The sequence below is a fragment of the Scyliorhinus canicula genome, chromosome 16 (genome assembly GCF_902713615.1).
Source record: "Scyliorhinus canicula chromosome 16, sScyCan1.1, whole genome shotgun sequence".
Taxonomy (NCBI): Eukaryota; Metazoa; Chordata; class Chondrichthyes; order Carcharhiniformes; family Scyliorhinidae; genus Scyliorhinus; species Scyliorhinus canicula.
The window spans coordinates 88,395,254-88,413,553 of record NC_052161.1 but is presented as its reverse complement, the minus strand read 5'-3'; the positions used below and the strand labels follow the sequence as shown (position 1 = coordinate 88,413,553).

General features: G+C 51.5%; 2 protein-coding genes across 2 annotated transcripts in view; both read left to right on the top strand.

Moving 5' to 3' along the window:
- The window catches only part of LOC119951019 (transmembrane cell adhesion receptor mua-3-like), a 60,327-nt gene extending 49,753 nt beyond the window's left edge, over positions 1-10,574 (top strand). Inside the window, exons 26-30 of the mRNA XM_038774052.1 lie at positions 4,852-5,007; positions 5,731-5,886; positions 8,326-8,478; positions 8,960-9,112; positions 10,399-10,574. Coding sequence (XP_038629980.1) covers positions 4,852-5,007; positions 5,731-5,886; positions 8,326-8,478; positions 8,960-9,112; positions 10,399-10,574 — 794 coding nt within the window. The remainder of the gene's footprint in view (positions 1-4,851; positions 5,008-5,730; positions 5,887-8,325; positions 8,479-8,959; positions 9,113-10,398) is intronic.
- Positions 10,575-15,887: 5,313 nt separating this feature from the next.
- The window catches only part of LOC119951018 (cell death abnormality protein 1-like), a 32,281-nt gene continuing 29,868 nt past the window's right edge, over positions 15,888-18,300 (top strand). Inside the window, exons 1-5 of the mRNA XM_038774051.1 lie at positions 15,888-15,989; positions 16,150-16,308; positions 16,463-16,618; positions 16,712-16,861; positions 18,084-18,236. Coding sequence (XP_038629979.1) covers positions 15,911-15,989; positions 16,150-16,308; positions 16,463-16,618; positions 16,712-16,861; positions 18,084-18,236 — 697 coding nt within the window. The 5' untranslated portion in view covers positions 15,888-15,910. The remainder of the gene's footprint in view (positions 15,990-16,149; positions 16,309-16,462; positions 16,619-16,711; positions 16,862-18,083; positions 18,237-18,300) is intronic.

The following is an 18,300-nucleotide window of genomic DNA, read 5'->3' as shown; positions in this document are numbered from 1 at the left end:
GGGGGCTGCCATCTTTAAAGCCATTTTGTACTTCACCCGCCACTCGCGACCCATGGGGGCCGCCATTTTGGGACCACTCCGCAGCGTCACAAGGGACCTGCTCAGCCGATTGTCCGCTGGCCACCGCTACCTCTGACCGGGCTACCCATCACCTTCTGATGCTCGCCTCCATCACGCTCAACCAGCCATGGCCCCATCACCTCACAAAATCGAGGATGACGGTCTGGATCAATGGGCATGAGACGGCCTGCCTTTTCGATTCCGGGAGCACAGACAGCTTCATACACCCAGATACGGTAAGGCGCTGCTCCCTCCCAATCTTACCAGCGACCCAGAAAATCTCCCTGGCTTCCAGATCATGTGCAGTAGAAATCCGGGGGCGCTGTGTTGCGACCCTTACTGTACAAGGCGTAGAGTACACTAACTTCAAACTCTACGTCCTTCCCCATCTCTGCGCTGCCCTATTACGGAGTTCGACTTCCAGTGCCGCCTCCAAAGCATTACGTTAAAGTTTGGCGGGCCCCTGCCCTCCCCTCACCGTCTGTAGCCTCGCGACTCTTAAGGTCGCCCCACCCTCGCTCTTTGCTAACCTCACCCCGGACTGTAAGCCTGTCGCTACTAGGAGCAGGCGATACAGTGCCAGGGATAGGACCTTTATCAGGTCGAATGTCCGGCGGCTCCTACTAGACGGGGTCATTGAGCAGAGTAACAGCCCCTGGAGAGCCCAAGTGCTGGTCGTCAAGACTGGGGAGAAGCACCGGTTGGTCATCGACTACAATCAGACCATAACCCGGTACACACAGCTCGATGCGTACCCCCTCCCCCGCATATCTGACATGGTCAATCAAATTGCGCAGTATCGAGTGTTCTCCACAGTTGACTTGAAGTCCGCATACCACCAGCTCCCTATACGCCCGAAGGGCCGCCAATACACGGCCTTCGCGACAGATGGCCGCCTCTACCACTTCCTCAGGGTTCCCTTCGGCGTCACCAATGGGGTCTCGGTCTTCCAACGAGAAATGCACCGGATGGTTGACCAGTACGGGCTGCGGGCCATGTTCCCATACTTAGACAATGTCACCATCTGTGGCCATGACCAGCAGGACCATGATGAAAACCTCCGGCATTTCCTCCACACCGCTCAACTCCTGAACCTCACTTACAATAAGGAAAAATGTGTTTTGCGTACAACCCGCCGAGCCATCCTTGGCTACGTTGTGGAAAACGGAGTCCGACGGCCCGACACCGACCGGATGTGCCCCCTCCTGGAACTCCCCCTCCCCCACTGCCCCAAGGCCCTGAAGATGTGACTAGAGTTCTTCTCCGACTATGCCCAGTGGTTCCCCAATTATGTAGACAAGGCCCGCGCACTTATTAAATCCACCGTTTTTCCCTAATGGCTGAGGCCCGCATGGCATTCAACCGCATCGAGGCAGATATTGCCAAAGCCGCGATGCACGCTGTGGACGAGTCCATTCCGTTCCAGGTGGAGAGCGATGCGTCGGACTTTGCGCTGACCGCTACCGTCAACCAGGCGGGCAGGCCCGTGGCTTTCTTCTCCCGTACCCTCCATGCCTCCGAAATTCGACACTCCTCCATCGAAAAGGAAGCCCAAGCCGTTGTAGAAGCTGTGCGACATTGGAGGCATTACCTGGCCGGCAGGCGATTCACTCTCCTCACTGACCAACAGTCGGTTGCCTTCATGTTCAATAACACACAGCGGGGCAAGATCAACAACGACAAGATTCTGAGGTGGAGGATCGAGCTCTCCACCTACAACTACGATATCTTGTATCGACCTGGGAAGCTCAATGAGCCCCCAGATGCCCTATTCCATGGTACATGTGCCAGCGCACAAGGTGACCGACTCCGGGCTCTCCACAATGACCTCTATCACCCGGGGGTCACCCGTTTCTTTCACTTTACTCAAGGCTCGCAACCTGCCTTACTCCATCGAGGAGGTCAGGACCGTGACCAGGGACTGCCAGGTCTGCACAGAGTGCAAACTGCACTTCTATCGGCCAGACAGAGCGCACCTGGTAAAGGCGTAGTGTCGATTTCAAAGGGCCGCTCCCCTCCACTGATCGTTACTTGTACTTCCTCAACATTGTTGACGAGTACTCAAGATTCCCCTTTGCCATCCCATGCCCTGACATGACCTCTGCCACCGTCATCAAGGCCCAGCCCAGTCTTTTCACCTTGTTCGGGTTCCCCACCTACATCCATAGCGATCGGGGTTCCTCCTTCATGAGCGACGAGTTGCATCAGTTCCTGCTGAGCAAGGGCATCGCGTCCAGCAGGACAACCAGCTACAACCCTCAGGGCAACGGACAGGTGGAGACGGAGACGCGACGGTCTGGAAGGCCGTCCTCCTGGACCTACGGTCTAGAAGTCTCCCAGTCTCCTGCTGGCAGGAGGTCCTCCCTGATGCAGTCCACTCCATCCGGTCGCTCCTGTGTACTGCCACCAATGAGACTCGTCACGAGCGTATGTTTGCCTTCCCTAGGAAGTCCACCTCCGGGGTCTCGCTCCCGTCCTGGCAAACAGTCCCAGGGCCCGTCCTCCTCCGGAAGCATGCAAGGAGCCATGAATCAGATCCCCCACATCGAGAAGGTCCTGCTCCTCCATGCCAATCCACAATATGCCTCCATGGCACATCATGAAGGGCGACAGGACACAGTCTCGCTTCGGGATTTGGCACCTGCAGGTTCCCCAGCGACCATCGCCACCATCCCCGCACATACACCGCCCCCCGTCCCCCGCTCCACCGACTCAGCAACCTGGTGAAGAAGAGGGCAACATGCTCCCGGACACGCAGGTGTCCACACCACAGCCTGGACTGAGGCGATCACAGCGGAAGGTCAAGTCCCCCGACAGACTTGATCTTTAAGCCCACTTCACCCACGCTGGACTCTTTTTTAACAGGGTGTGAATGTGGTAAACCACTGTATTGTATTGTATTGTTACATGCCTGGGCCTGTCCCTGCTGGCTCTGCCTGTGGCTCCTCCCCTCGGGTTCATGTATAAAGGTATTAAAGCCTCAGTTACGTTCACCACTCGTCGTGTGTTCATTGATGGCATATTGCTCCCGTGTGTACCATACCTCCCATACCTCCACCATTCGGTATCCTTGTTTTCCACCAATAAATATTTGATGACATTATCATCCTGAATGTTTAGGAAGTCTCCTCTTGTGACTTTAGAATTGATACCAGGTCACATCTCCAGGAATTAGCCAAACTAAGACACCTTCATCCAACAGAGGATGGATTAATGGCTGCCACCCTCCCTGTAACAGGCTGGCACCAGTAGCCTGTATTCCTGTGCTTATCAGTTAGCTCACTATGAGGCTCCAGCCAGTTTCACAGCAGCCTTGAAAGCTCCACTAGGCCTTTTTACTTTGAAGACAACAGATGACTTCAAAGACGATAGTGTTTCTAGTGCAATGTCTTTATTGAGCTGAGTGTTACATGGCTGTCACGATAAAGGAGATAAGCCGGCGGAGAAGGCCTCTGTAGGGTGCTCTTTCTGTGGGTTGATTCAGACTCGATGGGCCGAATGGCCTCCTTCTGCACTGTAGGGATTCTATGATTTTATATTACTGGTATAAAAAAATTATAATACAAGTTATACTTGCGTTTATATAGAGTGAGTATAATACAGATACATGGCCACAATACAGAGTGAATACACAAGGTAAGTGTGTAACAACAGTCCCAGTTTAAAATGTGACATTCTAAAGCAGTCTCATTATCTTTCAGTTAATATATAGTATTGGATAATAATGATCTAAAAAAGTGTACCATTCCAAAGTGCTCACATGCTGATACAAAGTCTGATTAAAGTAACAGTTTGTTTGTATCCATTGTAAGATAGGCTAGCATGCAATGGGCATCTGTGATTCTGTTCCACGACCCCATTGCACCTGCATGCACAATTATTTCAGTTATTGCAAGTGTGAGTGGGGTTTAGGCATTCAAGATCTGAAGGGACTATCTTACAAGCCTATATCAGGCTCAGCCACCAAAAGAGGGAAATCAGTTTCTCTGTTAAGAGTCCGAGTAGCTCTCTCGAGAGGAGGTTACATTTCTTTGTCTCAAACAGTTAACAGGATTTCAGTTACTTTCTAATGCACAATGTTCGGATACGTCACTCATGACAAAACCCCCTACCTCTGTCGGTCGTGGACAATGTCATTGAAGACTTCCTAAAGTGTTGGGATCAAAGAGAAGGATACATCTATAGGTCTCCAAATACAAATTGTGTCTACGTATTTCTGTGATGTTCAAAATGGAGTCAGTTCTGTTCTGACCAAGCCAAAATGGAGAAAACCTGGATTCCGAATCCTCAACGGTTCACATCAGCCTTTCTGGAGAGAGATAGCCGAGTCTTGCTTCCATGCTGTCAAAATCAAAAGTGAAACCTTGGGACTCTGAAAAGCATTCCAGTGGGATAGGGTCAAATCACCACCTGTTACCAGGCAGAGCCCAGCCATTTCATTCAATTCATTGGCCACCAGTCAATCACTCAATCTAACACAGTTACTCTGTGTCTCGCCCGTGCTGCACTTGTCTTCGGTGTTATTGATGGGACAGTGTAGAGGTTTCTTTATTCTATATCTAACCCCGTGCTATGACTGTCCTGTATGTGTTTGATGTGGACAGGAGAGGCATCTTTACTCTGTATTTTACCCTGTAATTTCCTTGTCCTGGGAGTGTTTGTTGGGAACAGTCAAGATGGAGCTTTACTCTGTATCTAACACCGTGCTCTGGTTGTGGGACATAGAGCATTGAATGGTGTCTGTTGGTCAGGAGTATCAGTGAGTGATGTCAATCTGTGCCTTACCTACAGGTCACGGAGGGACATGTCCACATTCATCCAGACTGCATTACGTGTGCAAGATGAACTTCACTGCTCCCTGTGAGAATGATGATACCTGTGGTCACTGGGCATCATGCTGTAAGACGGAGTGTGGGCCGAGATGTGTACCAGAGTGCCTGGCAAAAAGTAAGTGCGCATGCAAGAGACGGAGAATGGTAAACTGGGTCGTCACGTAGAACAAAATCAGGGGTTATTCGTCAGCCTCAATGCACTCATTGGAGGCTGCAGTGTCAGCCTCGTACCTCCGTGATAGGAGGCTGTGTGGGAGGTGTGTCACACAGTCAATGGAGGGCACGATTGGTTTGCCTTTGTTAAAAGAGGCTGAGGAGCAAAAGCATGGGCCCAATTGAAGTCTGATGTGTTCGAGAGTCCTTAACGTAGTCCAATGGTTCTCTGACTAACATCTAAGCAAATAAGAGTGTGAGTCACATATTCTCGGCTGTGTTGAAACGGGCTGGGACTGTCAGACCGTGAGCACATTATCCAGGCACACAATCCCTGGTTGTCAGTAATGAGGGCAGTACGGAGGAAATGCTGGGGTACAGGGAAGGGTGGTTACGGGGTGGGGTAGAACCAACTGGACTGCTCTTGTGGAGGGTCAGAATGAGCCCGATGGGCCAAGTGGTCTCCTTCTGTGCTGGGACCATTCCATGATTCAGACAGAACTGAGCCTTAACCTCGAGGGCTGATTGTGGGATCTTGCTGTGAGTGCATTACTCATCACATTTCCCAGATTGTAACATTGTGACACTTTAAAGAAAAGTGAACCATTGACCAAAGAGCGTTTTGAAATGTCCCTGATGTGGGGAAAGAGACAGGATCAATGTGAATTCCTCCTTTGCTCTTCAGAACCAACGGACCAGTGCCCCACTGAGGACAGACTTTCCATCTTCTGCCAGATGAGCACCGGAGATTCATGTGAAGAGAACAAGGATTGCGATGCTTTCCACACTTGTTGTGATGCCGACTGCAGCAAGAAATGTATCCCCAAGTGTTTCACAGGAGGTGAGAGAATCGTCCCCACCCACTGTACACTGACCCCATTCCCGTCAACATAGGTTAGAGTATTGAGTGAATTAACCCGGGTTTCTGCTCCTGCTCTCTTTCCAATAACACCTGGGTTCGGGAGGTGGTGAATCATTCCGTGTTCCTGCTCCTGATCCCTGTCTATTTACCCTGGATTAGTGAGCGGAGTAAATCAGCCCGGGTTCCTGCTCCTGATCCCTATCCAATAACACCTGGGTTTGGGAGGGGGTGAATCATTCCGTGTTCCTGCTCCTGTTCCCAGTCCGATGACCCCTCAGTTAGGGAGGTGCAGTGAATCAGCCTGGGTCCCTGCTCCTGATTCCTGTCCAGAGGTCACTGGGTTATGGAGAGGAGAGAATCATCCCAGTTCTCGCTCCTGATCCCTGTCGAGTGACGCTTGGGTTAGGAAAGTGGTGAATGTGCCCAGGGTCCTGCTGCTGATTACTGTCCAATCCCATGGTTCAGGGAGTGGGGTGGGGGGGGGGGGGGGGGGTTGGAATGGTTAATCATCCAGGGTTCCTGCTCCTGAATCCTGCCCAGTGTCCCCTGTGTTTGGGCGAGGTGTGAGTCAGCCCATGTTCCTGCTCTAATCCCAGTCTAATGATCCCTGGGTTTAGGAGGGGGTGAATCATACCGGATTCCTGCTCCTGCTCCTTGTTCATTGAGTCTAATGTGTGGTATCAGATTGAACAAGACTGATTTCAGCTTCCCACTGTGATGAATGTATGAAATTAATATATATTCGATATGATATGCGCTGATGCAGTAATGATTTTGAGAGCCTGGGGTAGGGCCTATGTATATGTGCTGCAGTAACATGTTTTAAAAGTCCTGAAAAAAATAAAGACAGACACTGTGGCGGCAGAAGGTGCAATTAAGATGTCATAAAAGTGAGATCATTGTTATAATAGGTCCTGCTTTTTTTAACAAAGTAATGACTGATGGGTTTTTGATTTCAGGGCCGTAGATCATTTGATATATTGTGCATAAACGTAAGCAATTAAGTCATGCAAGTTGAGTGAGATTGAGATGATGTGGTGATGGAGGATCCAGGTCTGTACCAGGTGTCTAACAGTCAGTTTTTTGAATTGTGTTAAAGAAAGCTGTGAGCTGAACAACAGTTTCTGCAGATGGTTGTCGGAGATTCAGCATTAATTTGACAGGGTCTCTCTCTCTCTCTCTCTCCCTCGCTCTCTCCCTCGCTCTCCCTTCGTGCTCTCTCTCGCTCTCTCCCTCGCTCTTCCTTCGTGCTTCCCCTCGTGCTCCCCCTCGTGCTCTCCCTCAGGCTCTCCCTCGTGCTCTTCCTCGCACTCTCCCTCAGGCTCTCCCTCGTGCTCCCCCTCGTTCTCTCCCTCGCGCTCTCCCTCGCGCTCTCCCTCGCGCTCTCCCTCAGGCTCTCCCTCGTGCTCCCCCTCGTGCTCTCCCACGTGCTCTCCCTCGCGCTCTCCCTCGCGCTCTCCCTCAGGCTCTCCCTCATGCTCCCCCTCGTGCTCTCACTCGCACTCTCCCTCAGGCTCTCCCTCGTGCTCCCCCTTCCTCTCTCCCTCGCTCGCTCCCTCGCTCTCCCTTTGTGCTCCCCCTCGTGCTCTCCCTCGTGCTCTCCCTCAGGCACTCCCTCGCGCTCTCCCTCGCGCTCTCCCTCGAGCTCTCCCTCAGGCTCTCCCTCGCGCTCTCCCTCGTGCTCTCCCTCAGGCTCTCCCTCGCGCTCTCCCTCGCGCTCTCCCTTTGTGCTCCCCCTCGTGCTCTCCCTCAGGCTCTCCCTCGTACTCTCCCTCACGCTCTCCCTCCTACTCTCCCTCAGGCTCTCCCTCATGCTCTCCCTCATGCTCTCCCTCGCGCTCTCCCTCAGACTCTCCCTCGTGCTCTCCCTCAGGCTCTCCCTCAGGCTCTCCCTCGTGCTCTCCCTCGCACTCTCCCTCAGGCTCTCCCTCAGGCTCTCCCTCGTGCTCTCCCTTGCCATCTCCCTCGCTCTCTCCATTGCTCTCACTCTCTCACTCTCACTCACGCCAGTTGTTCTGATGTGAAAAGCCACAGTTTTTACAACGGTGTGGGGGCATGGTCCCCAAAACAGAGAATCCAGCCCCGCATCCCTGTTTTTTGCATGGAATCACTCTTGGAGAGAAATATCTTTCCTTTACGTGTTACAAATTAAAAATAACAAATTGGGATTTCTGTCTGGTATCCGAGAAAATGTTGGGGTCTGGTCCGGAGTTTGTAATACCACAGTCAGATATTTTGTGTGACTGTTAGTCTGCCTCAGGAGATCAGAGTGACCAAAGCTCTGGGACAGGAAGTGTGTTAGGTTCACTGGAGAAAGCGGACACAGAGCAGGATCTAGTTCTCAGTGCTCTTGGGATTGGGAGGGTCCCACACTGATGAGATGGTTGTGGTGTGATTTTGTCTCCTCTTATATTTCAGTGAATGGAACATGCCCAGTCTCCAGGAGACTCACAATGATGTGTGACATGACACTAGGAAATGATTGCAGCAACGACACCCAATGTGACATCTGGCAGATGTGCTGCAAAACCAGCTGTGGGGCGAAATGTGTCCCAACATTCATCAACAAATGTGAGCATCAGTTACAGAGCAGCAGACACACTCTCATGGGGGAATCCCACACAGACTGAGCAGGAAGGACTGAGATTCAATGTGACAGTGAACATGGAGCTTCACTGTGTATCAAAGCCCGCTGTATTCCACCCCGGGGAGTGTTTAATGGGAACTGTGTAGATGGAGCTTTACTCTGTATCTAACACCGTGCTGTAAATGCCCTGTGCATGTTTGGGAAGCACAGTGTTGAGGGAGCTTTACTCTGGATCGAACACCGTGCTGTCCTGGGAGTGTTTGGTGGGGACAGTGCAGAGAGATCTTTACTCTGGATCTTTGATGGGGACAGAGTGGAGGGAGCTTTACTTTGTCTAACCCCATGCTGTACCTGTCCTGGGAGTGTATAATTGGGTACTGTTGACCTTAATTTACTCTGTAATTGAGGTTATAAGATTTTTATGTCCTGTGACATTTGACTGATTTAGATTTTTATGTTATTTAGTTTTGCCAAAGAAATGTCCAGAAGTTTCCAAAGTGTCGTCTCTCTGCAAGAAAAATGTGACTCAGTCTTGTGAGGATGATGACGATTGTCGTGCTTATCAACAGTGCTGTGACATTGGATGTGGCAAGAAATGTCTCTACTCATTCACACAAGGTGAGCCCGGGTCTGAGAGAGTGACTGTGACATTAAACTGGGTGAATGAGGCAACAACCACATGGCGATAGATTCCAATAAACCCAAGACTGGTAGGGAGGAGTCCATTGGTCCCAAGGCTGCAGAGGACAGAGACTGATGGACACTGGACGGCAGAGGACAGAGACTGATGGACACTAGACTGCAGAGGACAGAGACTGAGGGACACTAGACTGCAGAGGACAGAGACGGATGGTCACTGGACGGCAGAGGACAGAGACGGATGGACACTAGACTGCAGAGGACAGAGACTGATGGACACTAGACTGCAGAGGACAGAGACTGATGGACACGAGACTGCAGAGGGCAGAGACTGATGGACACAAGACTGCAGAGGACAGAGACTGATAAACTCTAGCCAGTAGAGGGCAGAGGCTGCTGTTTCCATTGAACTCCTAGAGTGCAGAAGGAGGCCATTCGGCCCATCATGTTTGCAATGGCTCTCCGAAAGAGCACTGTACATATGCCCACACCCTGCCCTATCCCAGTGACCCTGTGAATTTATCATGGCCAATCCACATCACCTACACATCTTTGTACTGTGGGAGGAAAGAGGAGCAGCTGGCGGAAACCCACACAGACATGGGGAGAATGTACAAACTCCACACAGTCACCCAAGGCCAGCATCAATCCCGGCTCCCAGGTAATGTAAGGCAGCAGTACTAACCTCTGTGCCACTGTGCTGCCTCAGGCGTGACTATGAATGGTTTCACAGTTCAGTATGAAAGACGCTGGGCTCTGAAGGCCAGGGTCAGATTTTCAGTTGCCAGATGCAGCTTCATGAGGTTCAGGAAGTGAAAATTGAAAACTACAAGATGCTTGGTTCATGACCCAGGGTGCCGGGGAAACTAGGACCTGTGGTAGTATGACTAGAGGTACTACGGTACCTGGGAGTGCTGAGCCACCATTGGTGGAGAAGGCTCGCTGCTCATTGGCCCAATGGTTTGTAACCCATTGGTCAGAATGTAAGGTAGCTCCGCCCATTGAGGCGGTGTATAAGAACCTGTGTTTCCCCTGCAGCTGCCTTTTCTGTACTTGAGCTGCTGGGGAAACATCTTGTCGATTAAAGCCATCAATTCAGACTACATGCTCGTTTCTGTGGTCATTGATAGTGAATCAGGACCATTAATCCAATGCCTATCAAACTCTGAAGAACTGAAAACACTGAGAGAATTCCCATGGTGAATCCTGCCCCACTATTCCCTCCTGTGCAGACTGACCCTTATATCCAATTGTTGTCCTTGTAGGTGACAAACCGGGAGAGTGCTTCAGCCCCAGTCAACTGAACTATGTGTGTAATTCGACCATGGGGAAGGCCTGTACCAGTGAGAGTGACTGTGGCAAATTTCAGACGTGCTGCTTTACTCCTTGTGGGACCAGGTGTGTCTACAGCTTTTCCAGAGGAGGTGAGTCACGTGGCTGAGCTTCACTCCATGTCTAACCGGTACTTTTCTTATCCTGCCAGTGTTTGATGTGTGTGGTGAATGTGGCCATTGTAGAGGGAGCTTTACTCTTTATCTAACCCCGTGATGTACCTGTCCTGGTAGTGTTTGATGGTGACAATGTTGAGGGAACTTTACTCTGGGCACAATCTAATGGAAATGTTTCCAAGTGTTTATGTGTTGTGGGGTTTGCTGGCAGTTCTGCCTTTGAATTCCTCCCCGCTATCTAAGCATAGTTAATCACTTTTTTGGGGCCTGGGGTGTTTCCTATGGGTTTAGCCCACGGTAGAATTATTTTCATCACTGGGGAGCTGAAACTGCTTGCCAGACTGGCTCCTCCGAGATCGGGCAACTATTTTCAAATGTGCCTCGATCTCCAGGTGGGATTGTGGGTTCCCCACCTATGGGGAATGTCACCTCCTCAAACATTTGCATTGCACCTCCCCACCCCAAGTAATGGCACCCCGCTATGGGGTCACTGAGGGGCCCACTTTTTCAGGCCTTCCCACACCCCATTCCGGCTCCCCTTCTAGACCCCCACCCTTCACCCAACCCATCTTTCAGAGCCCACTTCATACCCACCCTGCACAAGCCCGCACCCACACTTCATATACCCCCTCAACTCTCCCTCCATGCGCACAGCCTCCCTCAGTCCCTGACGCTTGGCAGTGCCATCCTGGCACTCTGGCACTGCCACCCTGGTACCGTGGGCGTGCCCCTACCGTCTTTGTGGTGACACCCAGACACCTTGGCAATGCCTGTGTGGCAGTTCCAAGGTGCAAGCCTGGCAGCCAAGCCAAGGTGATAACATTCCAGTGGCAGGGCCAAGGTCCACGCCGCCTAATCCCTGACCACCCAGGGGCCTCCAATGGGCCGGGGGACCCCCCAGGTTCTGTGACGCCTGGTCCACGAATCGGCACCTGTGTGGCGGCTCACTGCGGAGCTAATTAGATGATGGGAGGCTGTGAGATAGGGTGCTCTTCCCGTTAATAGAGTGAAGATTGGGCCTAACTGATAGCTATTGGTTTCTCGGAGCCTGGTCGGCGCCTGGCACAGTTCCCGATTGCGGACCCTCCCGCAATCTACACGGCTCGCTTGGATTTCTGCCGGGCGTGGTATGGCCATTAAATCATGCCCTCTGTATCTGAGATCGTTGTATATCTAACCTGAGAGTGTTTGATGGGGACAGTGGAGGGGAAGCTTTACTCTGTATCTAACCCCGTGCTGTACCTTTCCTGGGAGTGTTTGATGGGGACAGTGTAGAGGGAGCTTTACTCTGTATCTAACCCTGTGCTGTACCTGTCCTGGGAGTGTTTGATGGAGACAGTTTAGAGGGAGCTTTACTCTTTATCTAACCCTGTGCTGTACCTCCCCTGGGAGTGTTTGATGGGGACAGTGTAGAGGAAGCTTTACTCTGTATCTCAGCCTGTGCTGTACCTCACCTGGGAGTGTTTGATGGGGACAGTGGAGAGGGAGCTTTACTCTGTATCTAACCCTGTGCTGTACCTGTCCTGCGAGTGTTTGATGGAGACTGTGTCGAGAGAGCTTTACTTTATATCTAGACCCCGTGGCGATACCAGTTTGATGGGGACAGTGTCGTGGGAGTTTTCCTCTTTATCAAACCCTATGCTGTACCTGTCCTGGGAGTGTATGATGCGCCTGTGCAGAAGGAACTTTACTCTGTGTCTCGGTGATGCTGGATTGTGTATGTCTCTTTCTCTCACATAGATGGTGGGCAATGTCCTCGTCCAGAGTATCTGGCCCGTGTGTGCAACAGCACCTTCGGGAAGGTGTGTGAGTCGGATGGAGATTGCAGTGGTTCCCAAAGTTGCTGTGACGCTGGCTGTCAGAAACGATGTGTTCCATCATCCTTTGGGAAATCCAATTGGGGAAGTTCCTGGTCCGAAAAGAACAGATCCTCAACAGGTCTGTACATTTCTGCAGTGGGTCACATCTGTATCTTTCTCTGTCTCTCACGATAAGTGGGATTCTCCGAAACGGGCGCGATGGCCGAAGCCGACGAACCTCTCCAGCGGCGGGCGACCAGAAGTAGCGGAATCCTCTGCACTTCCAGGGGCTAGGAGACGCTGGATGGGTTGGCGCCGCGCCAGCCAGCGCTAAAGGGACTGCACAAGTCCGTGCATGGGCCAAAGGTCTGGCGTGACCCAGCGTATGCGCGGAACAGCCGGCATATTCTGGCGCATGCACAGGGGGTTCTGTTCTCCGTGCCGGCCACGGCGGAGCCCTACAGGGGCCGGCACACATGGAAGGAGTGCCCCCACGGCACAGGCCCGCCCACAGCTCGGTGGACCCCGATCGCACCCCCCAGGGTCGGATCCCCCCGCGAACACCCCCCCCCCCCCCCCCATCCCTCCCGAGGACCGCCCCAGCCGATTTACCTGCCAGGTCCCGCCGTGTGGGACCATGTCTAAACCACGCCAGCGGGACTTGCCAGAAACAGACAGCCGCTTGGCCCATCGTGGCCTGGAGGATTGCCGGGGGGGGGGGGGGGGGGGGGGGGCGTTGTCAATGGCCCGCGACTGGCGTGGTGTGACTCCGCCCCGGCCAAAAACAGGCGGCGGAGAATACGGGAGCCGGTGTTGGGGCGGCAGGACGGGACTGGCGCCACCCCCCGAGGATTCTATGACCCCTCTGCTTCTGTCTCTCTTCCTGTTTATAATTCTCTCAGTCTTGGTCCATCTCTCTTTGTGTCTCTCTTTCTATCACTTTTTCTGTCTTTGTCAGTCATTATGGGCGAGATTCTCCCATATGGGGAGAAATCGTAAGGCTGGCGTCAAATCCGGGCGGGTTTGACGCCAGCCTCCCCCTTCCCGACCGGGAACCGATTCTGGTCCCCGGTCGGGGCTAGCATCCCGACGCCGTAAACTCCGGCATCGCGGGCTTAACGAATTTCGTTAAGCCCGCTTGCCAGAGTTAGCGCCGGCTGACGCGTCATATGACGTCAGCCGTGCATGCGCGGATTGGAAGACTCCAACCCGCGCATACGCGGATGACGTCATCGCGTATTTGCGCGAAACCCGCGCATGCGCGGGCCGGGATGCCCCTCAGCCGCCCCGCGAATGGATACTGCGGGGCGGCGGAAGGACAAATAGTGCGCGGGCATCGGGCCCGCTGCCCGCGATCGGTGCCCACCGATCGCGGGCCCATGGCACCCTTGGCACGGCCGTGGTACTGCCGTGCCAATCGGTGCCATGGTTATAAAAAGTGAGAATTTACGGCCGTTTTTACGAACGGCCAGACCAGGTGTGTTTGCCGTTCGTAAAAACAGCCGTAAAGGGCTGGGAACTCGGCCCATCGATCAGCTGAAAATCAGCTGAAAAAAACGGCGGCAGCGATTCGTATCGGGAGTCGGGCGTGGGGGGGGGGGGGGGGGGGGAGAATAGCGGGAGGGCGTCGGAACAGCGTGGCCGTAAAATTTTACGAGCCACGCTATTCTCCGCACCGTCGGGAGTGCGGAGAATCTCGCCCCAGATGTCTCTCTGCCTCTTCCCTGTCCTGCTCTCTCTTCTCTCCCTCTCCATCGTTCTCTCTTTTAATCCATTTGATTCTCTTTCTGGTCCAGTCTCAGTCTCTCTCTCTCTCTCTCTCTCTATCTCTATCTCCATCCATCACTTTGTATTTTTGGCCCTGTCTCTCTCACACCGTCACTCTCTCTCTCTCTCTCTCTCCCTCTCACTCTCTCTGTCCCTCTCTCTCTCTGCATTTCCCATTCCCTGTTCCTCTTTCTCGCTGTGTCATTCTTTCTCTCTCTGTTCCTGTCTCTCTCTCTCCGTTTCACTCTATCTGCCTGTCTGTCTTTCTCTCCCTGTCTCTATTCCTTTCTCTGTCTTCCTCTCTCTGTCTGTCTCTCTCCCTCTACGTCTCGCTCTCTGCCTCGCTCTTTGTCTTTCTCTCTTCTTGTCTCCCCTTTTCTCTCTCTCTCTTTCTCTTTCCATCTCTCTTTCTGGCTCTTTGGCTGTTTCTCTCCTTCTTTCTCTCTGGACCTCTCTTTGCCACTCACACAACATCGCTCTCTCTCTATCTGTCCTTCTCTCTCTCTCTATCCCACACTCTATCTCTCTATCTACCTCTCTCTTTCTCTATCTCTATCACTTCCTCTTTCCCTTCTCCTCTCTCTCGATGTGCAGCATGGTAGCATTGTGGATAGCACAATCGCTTCACAGCTCCAGGGTCCCAGGTTCGATTCCCGGCTTGGGTCACTGTCTGTGTGGAGTCTGCACGTTCTCTCCGTGTGTGGGTGGGTTTTCTCCGTGTGCTCCAGTTTCCTCCCACAGTCCAAAGATGTGCAGGTGAGGTGGATTGGCCATGATAAAGGGGCTGGTTTAGCTCACAAGGCTAAATCGCTGGCTTTTAAAGCAGACAAAGCAGGCCAGCAGCACGGTTCGATTCCCGTACCAGCCTCGCCGGAATGTGGTGACTAGGGGCTTTTCACAGTAACTTCATTGAAGCCTACTTGTGACAATAAGTGATTTTCATTTCATTTTCAAATTGCCCTTAGTGTCCAAAATTGCCCTTAGTGTTGGGTGGGGTTACTGGGTTATGGGGATAGGGTGGAGTTGTTGACCTTGGGTAGGGTGCTCTTTCCAAGAGCCGGTGCAGACTCGATGGGCTGAATGGCCTCCTTCTACACTGTAAATTCTATGATGTCTCTCTCTTTTTCTAATCTCTTTGTCTCTCGATCTGTCACTCTCTCCCTTTGTCTCTCAGGTTTCGTCTTCCGCTCTCTCTCTCTCTCTCTCTCTTTGTCCAGGTATCCATCTGTTTTCCTCTCCCTTTGACTGTCTATACATGTCTATCTCACTCTCTCTCTCACCCATTGTCTCTCAAGCTCCAACTCTCACTCTCTCTTTGTCTATCTATCCATCTCTTTCTTTGTCTCTCTGTCTATCTCTTTGTCTCTCTCCAACTCTCTCTTTTCGTCTCCCTCTCCGTCCCTCTCTCTGGTTCACTCTCCGTTACTTCTCCGTCTTTCACTCCAGCTCTCTCTTTCTCTCTCAAGCAGTCTCTCTTCTGTCCATCTCTCACTCTCTGTCCCTCTCTTTCTTTCTCTCTGTCCCTCTCACTCTCTCTGTCTCTCTGTTCCCGTCTCTGTCTAACTCTTTATCTCTCTCGCTTTGTCCCTCTATCCGTCGCTCTCTCTCTGTCTGTCCCCATCTCAGCTGTCTCCAGCCTTAACCAATCTCGTGATTTCATAGATTGGACTGCCAAGAAGTGTCCTGATACATCCAGTCTGGATCGTGTGTGCAGGATGAACCACAGTCAGCACTGTCAGGATGAGGAGGATTGTGGCAAGTGGATGCAGTGTTGTGAGACTTCCTGTGGCAGAAGATGTGTCCACTCCTTCATGGGACAGCAGCACAGTCCGAAATTCTCAGGTAAGAGCACATGGTCAACCTGACCCAGCAAAGTATCAACTGTGTCTCAACAAAGATGAATGAAAAGACAGTGCCAGCTGACTGGAGCTGATAATGTAGCATGCTGATGTTGAGATCCTCGCTCCCATCCAATTCTCACCTCTGTCTCTCCTTTCTCCAGATCTGACAGCAGGGCACTGTCCTGCCCCACACCGCCTGTCCACAATGTGTGAGCTGAGGTACGGGGAGCTGTGTGAAGATGACGACGATTGTTATGCCTGGCAGACCTGCTGTAACACCACCTGTGGCAGACGGTGTGTCCATGTGTTCCATGGCAAGGGTAAGTAATCAATCGAGACACTCGCTCCCCTCCTAGATGCTACTCATTAGCGATGGAGGTTACAAGGGGACTGGAAGAACCAGTGGGGTGAGTGGGAAGCGACGTCCAGATTAGACACATCAAATTGAGCCTTGTATCACTGTTCACTCTACAGGTGGTGACCGGAGATGCCCAGAATCTTCTCGACTGACTCACATCTGCACAATGAGCTTCAACACCCAGTGTCACAATGACAGCGACTGTGATGGTTGGCAGACTTGCTGCAATTCCAGCTGTGGAAACAGATGTGTCCCCAAGTTCCTGACCAGATGTAAGAAATCGCTCAGCTTTCCTCTGTATTTAACCACACGCTGTCGCTGTCCTGTCACTCTTTGATGGAGTGTTTGATCTTTGTGTCTTCCAGCTACCCAATGTCCTGCTTCCAGCCGTTTGGACAACTTCTGTGAACTGAAGCTCGGAGATGTGTGTGAGAGTGACGCTGACTGCTTGGCCTGGTCCTCGTGCTGTGATGCCGAGTGTGGAAAGAGATGTGTTCCTCGCTTCTTCATGTCCCGTGAGTGGTTCAGAGGGTTTGTGGTGCTTGGAGTCTATTCATGGAGCTCTGAGTTCATCACCAGCTGGGAAGGGAGTGTGCGAGTGGGAGTGTGCGTGTATCGGTTTGTGCATGTGTCGGAGCGTGCGTGTGTCGGAGCGTGCGTGTCTCGGGGCGTGCGTGCGTCGGAGCGTGCGTGCGTCGGGGCGTGCGTGTGTCGGAGCGTGCGTGTGTCAGAGCGTGTGTGTTTGTGTCTGTGTGCATGCATGTGCATGTGAGAGACTGAATGTCAGAGATGAGGCTAACTCAGCAGAGAGCGGTGTTAGATTACTGGACCAGAATTCAACTTTAGTTATGATACTGGATGTGAACCACCAAAAATATTTGAATTTGTAAAACTGTGTGGAAAGGATATGCCCTCTCAGCAAGTACCTTTTATGTGAAAACAAACTAATTTAAACACAGAATTAACATCAAAGGAATAGCTTTACAATTAACATGTAAATAATTCTTAAATAAAAGAAAATCTTTAACTTACTATCTGAACCTGCCACGAACTTGAATTGAGCAACCCAATCCAAATCAAATACCACTGCCAAATAAAGTTAATGATACAGGTTACTTGCTCATCTGTGCAGACTTTTAAAGAGAGAGAGAAAAACCCTTTTCAGGAACAACTAAATAATCCTTCTGTCTTGTCAGACTCGAATCCCATGGCAAACCGCTGTTCCACTTAAAATATTCTAGTAGATTTCAAACTACAGTCAGATCTGGCTCCTCCAATTAATGACGTTCTCTGTAACCCATTAAGATGCCCCAGTACCAGACTAGTTGGACTAAATACTGACCCTCACATTATCTATCTCACAGGGAACCAGCCAAAATATAAACATCATTCTATTAAACTTTTATCTGTGACCAACAAAGTGGTTTGAATAAATGATTCCCTCACCTTATGACTCCTTAATTACAGCTTTAGGAGACACACAGCCTGTATTTTGAACCAGGGTTCTTAATAATATTACTGCAAAAGATTGCAAATACAATGTATATAAACATTTCTACATTAATCAGACTGGCGATGGAACCTGTTGCCGAGCTGTTTCACCCCTGACTCCAATTAAAGATGTGCGACTTCATTCGTCATTAATGTGTTCCTGAAGGAAACCACTTTGCTTGGATTCTCCTGAGGGATCTCTCCATAATTGGTTTTCCTGACTGATCTCCGATTTCTGTATTCCAGGGGATGATACCTGTCCAGCGCCCCACCGTCTCACCCCAATGTGTGATCTGAAACTTGGAGACCAGTGCAGCGGAGATGATGATTGTGATGCTTGGCAGACCTGTTGTGACACCAAATGTGGAAAAGTCTGTATTACCAGCTTCATGGATGACGGTAAGCATGGAAATAGCAGAGCATGGGGATAAGGAAGAAAGTAAACAAAGAAGAGAGGGCAAGA